The sequence below is a fragment of the Fringilla coelebs genome (assembly GCF_963513975.1).
Source record: "Fringilla coelebs genome assembly, chromosome: 18".
In the NCBI taxonomy this organism is placed as follows: Eukaryota; Metazoa; Chordata; class Aves; order Passeriformes; family Fringillidae; genus Fringilla; species Fringilla coelebs.
Genome location: NC_140044.1, coordinates 240,691 through 253,235, shown reverse-complemented (window position 1 = coordinate 253,235; position 12,545 = coordinate 240,691). Strand labels below are relative to the sequence as shown.

General features: G+C 41.5%; 1 protein-coding gene across 1 annotated transcript in view; it reads left to right on the top strand.

The window, feature by feature from the left end:
- The window catches only part of PREX1 (phosphatidylinositol-3,4,5-trisphosphate dependent Rac exchange factor 1), a gene marked incomplete at its 5' end in the record, with an annotated part of 111,395 nt that overhangs the window by 82,841 nt on the left and 16,009 nt on the right, over positions 1-12,545 (top strand). Inside the window, 9 exons of the mRNA XM_084217921.1 lie at positions 1,463-1,611; positions 2,525-2,610; positions 4,085-4,221; positions 4,665-4,836; positions 6,080-6,267; positions 7,026-7,187; positions 7,728-7,938; positions 9,107-9,368; positions 11,037-11,243. Coding sequence (XP_084074047.1) covers positions 1,463-1,611; positions 2,525-2,610; positions 4,085-4,221; positions 4,665-4,836; positions 6,080-6,267; positions 7,026-7,187; positions 7,728-7,938; positions 9,107-9,368; positions 11,037-11,243 — 1,574 coding nt within the window. The remainder of the gene's footprint in view (positions 1-1,462; positions 1,612-2,524; positions 2,611-4,084; positions 4,222-4,664; positions 4,837-6,079; positions 6,268-7,025; positions 7,188-7,727; positions 7,939-9,106; positions 9,369-11,036; positions 11,244-12,545) is intronic.

Sequence of the window (12,545 nt, the reverse complement as noted above, 5' to 3'; positions counted from 1 at the left end):
AATTAACAATTAACTTTTAATAACTATTACAGAATTTTTGAATGTCAGCATTAGAATTTGTTGGTTACTCCTTTAGACTACAAATAACTCCTGGATTACTTGCTTAATGGAAATAGCTGAAGTGGACAGATTGGTTTTAGCAAGTTGAAAATGTCACATGGGGAGGAATTTTGAACTGAAGTTGAGTGTTAGAATGAAATTATTTCAGTATTCCTGATTTATGGTCACCAAAGAAACCCAACCTATGCTTTCTCTAGTGCTCAGAATCAATATAGGTTGGCCAAAAATGTTATTAATCTAAACCTGTGCTGTGAACCATTGCCTGCCCAATAATCCTCTGCCCTTTTTTTGGCTGGAAGCTTGGGGAATAGCCTGCAGATCTGTTGTGTTTGAAAAAAATGGCAGCACACCATTTTCTAAGGAATCTTTTTCTTGATCTTTCAATATAATCTTTGACCATGAGCCCATCTTTTGAACTTGATCTAATAATACTGGTCCAGCATAGAATTAAATCTGCATCTTCCTGAGCCAGAGTCTATGTGAGACTAGTGCTCTGTGGACCTCCTTTTTCAAGTCAAGAAACTTGTCAGTGGATTCCAGGCAGAATAGAAAAGGGTTTGACACATTTAGAAGGAACCCCAACTGCTGAACCTTGAAGTTATATAAAGTAATCATAATCTGGAAGGTTTAATATTTTTTTTAATGGTTTCTTGATACCTAACACCTAGTCCAAATGTTGCTATGTTACATTTGAACTGGTAGAGATCATCAAGGGGTATGTTTGAGGCTATTGTCCAGTAAGCAAAGTAGGGGATCTCAGTCTTGTCATTGCATCTGTGACCATTGCCAAATAACTAAAGTTAGGTGTAAAACCTAGGGATTAAAGTCAAAATCTAATAGCTTTTTAAGCTAATGAAGAGCTAGTACTTCACTTAAAGCAGAAACAGTTCTTATCACCACTCCTAACCAGGTTACATTTACTGACTGGCTATAGGTTGGTTTTGCAAGCCTGATGGCTGAAAACTGTCCACAGCTCCTGGGCCCAGGGTTTGGGAAGTCACACTTCTGTGTCTCACTGGGTATCACAGCCACTCTATCGTAGGGCCCTAGCTTTCACTCGTGTCCTCCCACCCCTTGTTTTTTTATAGTCTCCTATTTTAAAAGTCCCTTTAAAATTTGTAGAAGAAAAGTAGTAAGATTTATCCATTGCAAACTAAGATACCTCTGTAGAAGTGGCATATTTCTAAAGATACTGGCGAAATATCTTTGTTTTCTGTAAGTGCAGAAAACTTTACCAGGGAGTGACAAATGACTTGATGCACCAACACTACTTATAGGGTATTCCATGTGAAAGTAATCCAAGAAATGTCTGTAAGTAGGGAACAGTTGAACGTTGAAGCCTGAGCTTTCAGAGCTGCTGCCAGTGATCCAAAGTGCTCTGTGGTGTTTGTTCCCTTTGCAGATGGCTGGCCTGCAAGCAGGAAGAAAGATATATTCCATCAATGAGGATTTAGTATTCCTACGCCCGTTTGCTGAAGTGGAAACCATCTTATCCCAGTCCTTCTGCTCACGAAGGCCACTTAGGCTTCTGGTAGCCACCAAAGCAAAGGAGTAAGTGCCAAAATGGGCAGAGAGAAAAGATTGTTGAGAAATGTCAGTTACTAAGTAGTACTTCTACAGCTGTAGTAAAACCTGTGTGAACACTTTGCTGTGCAGAAGCCACTCAATAGGCAGGCATGACAGAAATGAGAGGTACAAGAGTCATGGTTTGTTTTTAGTGATGACCCTTGGGCTGCTAGGAGAGGTTGGCATGTGTTCTCTTTATACTACAGATAACTTTTGGTTTCCTTGTCTGCAAACAAAATTGAATTGCAAGGATTGTCATTCTTTCACAGCTGTGAAGCTTCTCATACTCTATTATGTGCATGGGAAAACAATTTCCACTCATTGAAGCTTGGCTTATTTTTGGATGAGACTAATAATATCAGCCCTCACAGTTTTTCAGTCTACTATTGTTTCTTATAATAAGAGTTGGCCCTGTTATTGTTTTGTGTATTGTCAGATTCTGTAATCCATAGAACTGAAAGCCTCAGTGAACGTTTGTTGCTGAATTCTAGTCCAGAATGTCTTGTTCAGTCTGTTTTGGTTTTTAAAATTTTTTTAGTGGGAAAAAATCCTCTTCTGGCATAGGTCAGCACAGCTGCACTGAAGTTTGCACAGAAATGGAAGTGAATATAAATGCCTTAGAAAGTTTCTGTCAAATGTTTTTTCACTTAAAGATGTAATAAATTAAGAAGTGCCAAATTTTAATTTACAAATAGAATCTCCCATCTGCCTTAGAGATTGAAGATGGAGTATATTTCTTCAGGTCTGTTTATTTGTTATTTATTTGTAAACACTGTGGATGCTTGCTTTCATCCAAAGCCAGCTGGGTATGCTAAGGAAAGATGCTGTTAAGAACTGCCCAGAACTCTGGCAGCCTAAATTAAAACCATGCTTTCTCTTCTCCATTGTTTATCTTCAGGATTATTAAAATCCCAGATTGTCCTGAAGCGCTTTGCTTTCAGATCCGGGGAGCAGCACCACCGTACGTTCACGCAGTAGGAAGAGGTAAGTAGAAACTCTGTGGTACACTGAAGTTGGGAGTACCGCTGAATAGATGGACGTGTGTCTATAAAGTGTGTGTATGTGTATGTAATTCAACTAAGACAGATCCAGGTTTCATTGTCTAGCTTGTTCTGTACAAATTCTGATACATTTAGTGACCATAGTGACAAGAACCTGTGACAGACAAGAATCACCCTCACATAACCATAGAACAGATTTCCTGCCTCAAACTGCTTATCACCTAAATAGATTTTAAGACAAATGGTATAATTCTTATGAACTGAGTGTTGGGTCTCTAATCCCATCAAGACAATACAAGGAAGAATTTAATTCCACAGTGGAAGAAACTTGAATGCTGCAATGCACAGTACCATGGACTCTTTAGAAGGCATTATCACTTTAGCTCTTGCAAGCTAGAAATGGACTTGCTTAGTGACCCTTCCCTTGTTTCTTCTGGGACTACTAAGGTAAAGCTTAAGACTCACTGGGAAAAAAAAAACCTGTAAAACTGAGATGGTTGAGAAAAAGTTGAGGGGTCATGCTGTCTGTGGCTTCATCAATATTTTTACCTGTAGTCATCCACAATTTGAGTCTGGGTTCTGAAGGTGCTGTAGGGTCAGCAGGTTGGTAGACAAGTCGTAACACAATCTGGACACCACAAAGTATGACAAAAGACTTGGACTACTTCTCCCTTTACACAGGCATATATTGCTACAAATTGCCAGTATAAGACAGAGGCAAAAGGCTCACCTTGATCTTTTTAAAAGGAGAAAACACAATTTGGCAGAGATATTTACTACTTCTGTGCCTGACATATTTACCTGAGCTACAAGCAAAGCACAGCTTTAACCTTTATGTTAAGCAGATGCAGGAAATACAACCTTTTAGACATAGACCAGTTCCTTCCTTCAGAACAAATGTGTGTCTCCAGCTGAGTGCAGTTAGCTTAGGCAGTGCCCACAGGTGGCATTCCCAGGAACACACATTTATTACACCATTTTATAGCAGCACCTACAACCACTTTTTCACTGTTTGGAGTGCAAGTTGGAAGTTGCAGCTAGGAAGATTGTCCTTTTTCAGGATTTTGCCTGGAAAAGACAAGTTACATTTGACATCATAGTCTTTTTGTGTAGCAAATTGTGTAACATGCAAGTGTTCTGTCTTCCAGGTGCAAGAGGCTGGAACAAATACAACAGTTTGTACTAAAGCAAGACTGCAGCTATGTAACCCATAAGGCTAAAAGAGAACCATATAAAGATCCCAAACAATTTCCCACAGAAATGTCAATTTCTAGCATGAATACCTTTAGACCTAGGAGATTGCTGTTTTTGCCAGCACTGCTGAAAACATGAACGCATGACAGGACTGACCAAGCTCTTCTTACTTTTTCTAACCAGAAAGCTTTTGCAAACTTTCCAGTATTCTCATCCATAGGCAGATGGCATTTCTGTTTAACTTCTCTCCTGTTATTTTTCAGGTTCTGAGGCTGCAGCTGTAGGCCTTCATCCAGGGCAGTGCATTTTGAAAGTTAATGGGAATAATGCAACAAATGGAGATTACAAGGAAGTTCTGGAGCACTTCACAGCCTACAGGACCAGGCAGCAGGAAGCACTGGTATGAACACACAACCTCAAAGGAAGTACAATAATTCCTGCCTTTCTTCTGCCCTCCTCTATTCCTGTGTTTTATGCTCACTAAATATTCAGAAAAAGAACATCTACACATTTGTTTTGACTCATTTGCTTTTATGCCAGGGTCCTGCTATCACTGAGGGGATCTGATTCCATTTTCCCATAGTTCCAAAACACCTACAAATAATATGAAAGCCATTTTATGCATACAGTACTGAAAGTTATTAACTGTTACTAACCATGGAAGTTTACCCAGCTATTGATCTAAATTTTATGTTCTCTAAAGTTCAGAGAATAACTGGGGTAATATTGATATTTCAGTTTACTTAGAAGACATAGAATTGATGGCTAGATTTACCTCTGTAGTCCAAATATTTGGAGATTGGGCACTTTGAGGTCCTAGCTGAAGCCTATATCTCTTGAAAGGGGTTGTACCAGTGGGTGTACAGAACACATGAAGATGCTGAAGAGGACAGAGTTCAGCAAGCAGCATCCCCTGCATGTTTAAATGGCAGTCGCCTGGGTTCCAGCAGAGACAACTCTGCACTAGAAGGACATGCAGAATTGGAACCCCTTCAAAGCAGCCAACAGGAATCAGGTAAAGATTCTCATGGGGGAAGAAAACCTAGGGACAATTCAGGGGCTTTCAGAAGGAAAACCACGGTAGAAATATAAAGTATAATTATTATTGTAGAATATCTCTTGTCTTAGCAAAGCTTTGTAATTGAATGAGGTCTGCCAGAGAACATATTTCTTTGCTGCAGTTTATTCAGGGGAAGAAAAAATTGAGATGCACATAGAAATCGTGCACCTTTGACTCTTTCTTCTCTACAAGACAGCCAGTTATGGGAATGAAGATACTCAGCTTTTTTAGAATCTTTTGGTAGCCCCTGCAAACCATGCATTTATGGGCAGTAGCTGATGGAGAGGGAACATCTGCAAGTAACTCCACCTAGAATAATCTGTATTTTCTGTTATTTTTGATTAAAGATTAGGATATTAAATTACTTTGATCTGGAGCAAGTCTTCAAGGCATGTTGCTATTGCTTCAGGAAAAGGTATGGGTGAATTTCCTCCAACTTTTGAAAGCACAGCTCAAGAAACAGGTCTACTTTCATGTTGAGGGTTTATTCAGAAAAGTAGATGTTAAGGGACACTACCAAATCAAAATTTAATCCAAAGGACTGAGCCTGGACTCTCTGAATGCCATTGGCAACTTCTCCAGGAACAGATGCACGTCTGTGCAGATCCCATGCAAGGTCTGGTGATGCTGGTAATTTCACTGTCGCAGAGTGTTCCAGCAGTGGAACAGCTGGAGCAGCGCCCTGGTAGAAGTGTGTGAGCAACTCCCTGGCAAATCTCAATTTGACTGGAACTTAAATCCGGTCTCTAGTGACAGTAGAACTGCTTTGTGTAAAAAATGTTTTCTCCTCACCACATCCCTACATCACATCTCAGTCTTCCAGAGAGTTACTGCAGATAACAGGACCCAGAGATTAACATACTTCCCTTCCCTCATAAGCTTCTGCTAGGATCCATGAACAGAACTAGAAGTAGTGTCCTGGGCGTGGATATGTGCACACACACATGGAGGAACATCAGAATGGGGATTGGAGCATGTGTATTATCTAAAACTCTGTCACTGTCTCCATTAATGGCCAACAGCGAATGTCTTCCTAAGAATATTCTCTCAGTCTCCAGCATCACATCGTTCAAGACATTCTTTGAGCCAAAGGTTGTGTCTCTGCATTCAATATTCTTCTCAGCAGGTTTCTCTTGCCTGGGCAGGCCTGTGTTCACATGTGCTGCCAGACACCTCTAATGACTTACTTTGGTTCCAGCCCGGACACCACAGACTGTAATTTCTCCAGTGGCCATTGGTGAAGAAACCCCTCTCATCAGCCTGACTGTGGATAACACCCACCTGGAGCACGGGGTGGTATATGAATATGTTAGCAGTGCAGGAATCAAATCCTTTGTCCTGGAGAAAATTGTGGAACCAAAAGGTTGCTTCATTCTCACTGCGAAGGTATGGAAAACCAAACATGGTCAGCTTTTGCCTAAACAGAATGGGAAACTAATAGTATAGCTTATTATTGGCCTCTGTGGGCTTGGCTCTTCAGTTGAGGTTGACATTGGTCTTCTCAGCCCTGCTTAGAGTTTTATTCGTTAGAATGAGTTACAATAGCTTGTTTGATATCAGTAATCAGCAAGTGCTTCCAGGACTTCAGCTGTTGAGGCAGATGGAGGGGAGCCCTCAGCTGTGGAATTCTTGCTTTTATCTGCCGGGTAACATACTCTCTGCTGATATTTAAGATTAATCTTTTCAGGCAGGAATTTGCTTTACCTTGCAAGAAAATCAAGCACCTATTTCCCACCTGAGAAGCTGGATGGGTTGCTACAGGAATTGAGTAGAACTGCTGCTGCTGCTGGAAAGCAGCAGAGAGTGCTGAGTGGCCTGGTCATCTCTGACAAAAATGAGCTAATAGGGAATGTTTGTCACATTCCAGTGATGTTATTGCTGTGTCCCATGGAAGCATGCTAGAGCACGTAACTTGGACGGTGGATATTTTGATCCACTTCCGTGATTCTAAACATTTTAAAGGACTGGTAGATGATGCTGACTATATTGGACACATTAGTGGTTCTCAGGCAGTAATAAAGGCAGCTTATTCTGGAGGCAGCTTTATTCAACCTTGGGGGCTTTGCCTCTCACTGAGTGAAAGAAAACTGTATTTTCCCTCCCTGCCAGGACTCATACCACTGACATCCTGTCTTTTTGTTTAGATTTTAGAGGCCTTTGCCGCAGAGGACAGTAATTTTGTAAGGAACTGCGAAAGACTCATATCCCTAAGCAGTGCTGTAGCGACCATGCCCCAGTATGAATTCCGGCAAATCTGTGACACTAAGCTGGAAAGCATTAGCAGGAGGCTCACGAGCTACCAAGAGGTACAACACTACTAGTTATTGGTGAAGTCTTGAAACAATACTGCATTGTGCTAAGTAGGTCTTAGTGTTCTTTATTAATGAATCCAAACTGTTTCTGAGGTGGGTATCCCGGAGGAATGACAACAGCTCTGCAAGTTACTGATATTGCAAGCTTTGAGGGAAAATACCTTGTCTGTAAATCACTCCTTTCTGCTTGTGAGAGCTGTGCGTTAAGACATATTATTGCAGGTTAATTTCCACTGTATTAATGAATAAGTATGAGAACAGATTGATGCATGTCTTATTTAATATGAATGCAACTACAGTGTATCATTTTTATTCAGTTACCTGAGCTGCTTGAAAAGAGAGTGCTAGGAGGTATAGCCAATTGCTTTCCTCCGTTGTTTTATGAGCTTTTTTTTAAAATGTGTTATTCCAGCTGCAGCAGAAATCTGAATTCCTGGATTTCTGGAATAGGTGGCAGGAAGAGGAAAGAATTGTCTGTATCGCTTCAAAATTTTTTGAAGGTGCAGTAGCACACACCTACTTTATTTCTCTCAGTTTGCAGATGAATTGAAAACAAAGGTGAGCCCAGCCTTCAAACAAGCCGTTATGGAACCTCATTCCCTCAACAGCATGGATTTCTGCCCCACCAACTGCCATATTAACCTTATGGAGGTATCATACCCCAAAAGCACTACCTCAGCAGGGAGATCGTTCAGTATTCGCATTGGACGGAAACCTTCTATTATTGGTCTTGATCCAGAGCAAGGTGATAATGAACTTCCAAATCATACTGATTTGATCTGTATAAAAGGCTGTGTTTTTCCACTGCTCAGCAAGGTCAAATATAAGTTCCAAGGCAATATAGTCTTGCCAGTACCCTTTCTTCCTCTTTAAAATTTTATAGTTAAATGGCAGCCTTCTTGTGTTGTGAAAAAGTAATGGCTTCAAGCAGAGAGGGGCTTCCGGTGCCATGTTTATGCTAGATGAACTGTTTGGGTATGATCTCATGGTAGTTACGTGGCCAGTGTGCTGTTACCCTTAGTAGAGGTGACTTGCTGACTAAAAGTGAGCAGGGGCTGATGGCAATGCTAGTGCTTCATTCAGGGAGAAAACTGAAGTCAATCACATTGTAGTGCTCCTTTCTACTCTTATTACTAAATAAATTCCATGCAGTGGAATTGAAAATCTCTACTGTGTCAGGGGATCTATTTTCTGATAAATGGCTGCTATGCAGCATTTCTCCTACAATCTGGTTATTTGAGTTCCTACATTTTTTTATCATGATCTGACGTAACATGCTTCTGATTCATTGCCTTGTGAAGGTCAGAGTGCAGGAATGTTTGGAAGAGGGAACTATAGACTAACCAACTTTCTGAACAATGGCATTGACTATTCAAATTGAGGTTTGTAAAGGACCCCTGCTTGCTTGGGCAGTAAAATTTTTAATATGAGCTAAGGTAGGTAGCAAAGTACTGCACCAAAACTGTCAGCAATTCTATATGAAAAAGTAATTAATCTATCTTCTGTAAGGACAGAATCCTACTCCTTTATATGTATGTGTGTCTGTAAATGTCTATAGAGCTTGAATAATGGCATAGACTGATTCCTGAGAACACAAATTCACTAACTTTTCAACAAATGCTTTTAGAGAGCTTCTCTAAGTTTTCTGTATGAGTATACATGTGGACATAGGTCTTTACTTCTGTAATCTAGCCAGTTTCTGAACTGCAGGAAATTCAAAATATCTAGTTAGCGTGACAGGAAAAAAAGTCCAACTTCTTTGGGTATTTTTCCAGAATGATTTTGTCATATAATGTAATTCTATAAAACAGTTCTGTGAAATTTTAGTTTTTCTGGTCAGAACTCCGCTTTTCCATTTGGATAGAGTGGATAAAGTTGTGAGAGCCATACTAACTAGATCCTTTATTGTTTAGTAGGTACCTTAAATCCAGTCTCATATACTCAGCATTGCATCGCCACTATGGCTGCACCATCTTGGAGATGTCCAGCCCCAGAAGATGGAGATCCTGATGGTAGCTTTGGCCAGCAGAATGGAGGAACAATTTGGGAAGAAAGGGGACTCAGTTTTTTGCTGAAACAGGAAGATTGGGAGATGCAGGACTCCTACTTGCATCTTTTTAACAAACTAGACATTGCAGTGAAGGAAATGAAGCAATATGTCATTCAGATAAATAAGTGAGTACAAAGTCCTTTATGCACTGGGGAAAGAAATCCTTATAATATTGAGGCAGTAACTTCCAAAAGCACATTGTGCTGTCGGCCCCAGCTGTCTGCCTCTTCACACCTGCCCTTGAATGACAAGTCCTTGCTGGTTGTGTGAAATCTATTCCTGGGCAGATCCGCTAGTGTTTGTATTATTGTCTTTTGCTTCTAAAAGTCTATCTGAATTTGACAGCCACTGTTTTGCTTACTGTATATTCCAAAATAATAATCTATGTGTTGTCGAGAGCCTTTGAGATTTTGTCTGTCATAAGGCAGAAATAAGGGTTGAAATTAAGACAGTTCAACAGCTGAAGCAAAACCTGCATGCAAACAAAGCAAAACCAGGGATGCATTCACTGCTTCCCATGGGCAGGCAGGTGTTCAGCCATCTTCAGGAGAGCAGGGTCCCATCCTGTGCAGTGGTGACTTGGAAGGACAAACACCATCACTCCAAATAGCCCCTCTTTCCTCCTTTTCCACACACTTTATATCTGAGCATGGTGTCACACAGTCTGAAATATCCCTTGGGTCAGCTGGGGTCACCTGTCCTGGCTGTGTCTCCTCCCAGTCTCCCACACACCCCAGCCCCCTCCCCAGTGTGGCTCTACGAGGGGCAGGAAAGGCCTTGGTTCTGGGTTAGCTCGGTAGTTACAAGACCATCTCTGTATTATCAGCTTTGTGTTCAGCACAAATCCACAACAGTCCCATACCAGCCAATGGAAAAAAAATAAGCTGTATCTCTGCCAAAAGCAGCACATGACCAAAACTTCACCTGAGTGGAAAGCACATGGACCCTTGGTTTCAACATGTATACAGAAGGGTGGTGGCCGCTGGGTAGAGCCAGTGAGCTGAGGAGGAGAAATCCAGTGCCTTGGAAGAAGAAAGTGAGGACTTTCAGGCCACCATGGTTACACCTTGATTAAGTTACACCTTATAGAGGTAGAGTACCTGTGGAAATAGGACCTTCTGGGAACTGGGATTCGTGGGAATCTCCTGAGGTTTAACAACACCAAGTGCAAGGTGCTGCACCTAGTTGGGACAGGCTGGAGAATAAAGGGACTGAAAGCAGATGTGCCAAGAAGGAGTTGGGAGTGCTGGTGGCTGAGAGGCTGGACATAAGTCATCAGTGTGCCCTGACAGCACCATCTGTGTCCTGGGCTCAGCCCCACAGTGTGAGCAGAAGGTGAAGCCAGGGGAAATCTGCCCCTCTGCCCTGCTCATGTGAGACCCTACCTGCAGAGCGACTTCCAGCTCTGAAGTGCCCAGCTCAGGAAGGATGTGGGAGACAATCCAGAGGAGTCCATGGAGATGATCAGAGGGACAGAACAGCTCTGCGCTATGGGAAAAGGCTGAGAGAATTGGGATTCTTAGGCTGGATAAGAGGCTTTGGGGTGACTTACTTGCAGTCTTTCAGTACATTATGGGAGCCTGGAAGAGAGGTGAAGAGAGACTCTTTACAAAGGCCTGGAGTGACAGAACAAGGTGGAATGGACTCAATGTGAGAGCATGTTCAGATCAGATGTTGAGTAGTAGCCTATGTAAAGTGCTCACAAAGGTAGCTCTGATTTCACATAGCTGCCTTTAGCCTTAGTTGTTGCAGTTCATTTGGGGGACTGAGAGCTCTGTGTTGTGCTTCTGCAGACTTTTGTCCACCATAACAGAACCTACAGAAGCTGGTGCCTGTGAGCCACCATCTGCTGAGGACACATCCTCGCCTTCCCTGGGAACAGAAGAAAGTGATCCTGACAAAGCTGAGCATGGTGGAATCAAGAAGGTCTGTTTCAAAGTTTCTGAGGAGGACCAGGAAGACTCTGGACATGACACAATGAGTTTCAGAGACTCCTACAGGTCAGCCTGAAGATTGTGCCACATGTACCTTACTAGTACTGTGTTTCAAAGTTCTCATTCCAGTATGGATTTAACAAACAGGTTGTTTTCCAGTCAGTTATGTAGTATTCACTTAGTAGAGTATTCACTTCACTGATGTATTCATTACATTTATTGCCCTGGAGACATACACTGCAAAAATACTTCCCCCAAGATAATGCCAAAATACTAAGGTATCTAGAAAAGTGAATAAAATTAAATAATTAAGTCTAGTGTGACTTTCTGTGTCCTGTAGCCAGAAACTACAGAAGTCCAGCAGAATTATCAGACTGCTTGGTCTTATAATAGCTGGTATTAACATTTGGTTCTGCAGCCAATTTTCCTGAAAGTCTAAGACACGGAGAAACAGAAATGGACATTGAGTTTTTTATTTTTAATGGCCCTTTGAAACCACAAACAGAAATGTTTATTCAGGTGTCTCAAAATCTTTTTGGGACATGACTGACTGCTAGTTCTCCAGGAATATTTGCTACCAAAGGCAATCTCACTCCCAATTCTCTCTATTTTGGGGGGAAACATTTGGAGACCCAGCTTCAGAATAAGTGGGATAACAAATAGTGGCCATGTCTGATCACTGCAATATAACATCCTTAATAGGCCATTTTTACATTTCTAGTAAGACCATAGAGCTGGGAGGATTCCAGCTCTGAATGAATGACCTGTCTCTGGAATGTTCCCGCTGCAGTCTTGATGCTTCACTTGCTGTTGTTGGGCACTTTTACCAGTAGCAATAGGTGCCACCGATGCAGGACTCCAGAATGGCAGAAGAGGAACAATTTGTGTCGGAAGGGGTCTCTGGAGTCTGCACAGTCCAGTCCCTTGCTCAGGACAGGGCCAGTAAGATTGGTTGCTTGGGGTCTTTTCTGGTTGAATATTGATCACCTCAGAGGACAGCAAATACAAAGTTAATAAAGAAATAGAACGAGTACTTGCAGTGCTGAGATCTGGGGCATCTCTGTTGTGTGAGATTTCAATCAGGACATGTGCTTTGGAGCTTTCTGAATGAAATGTGCTTTATTTCTTTCACTGTTAATAGGGTATCCCTATAGTTTAAGCTTCTCTAATTGAGGCTAATTTATTCTGGGTAACAAAGTGACAGCACAGTCTCTCTGGGCTTGTCATTTGTTCCAGAATTCTACACATTTGTTTGAGAAATGTTTGAGTAACGTTATTCTGTCTTATCTGTATTAGACAGAGGCAGAGAATTAGGCATATATTACAGATAGTAGTCACTTAAGGGGGAAGGTGTTTTTATGGGTTTTG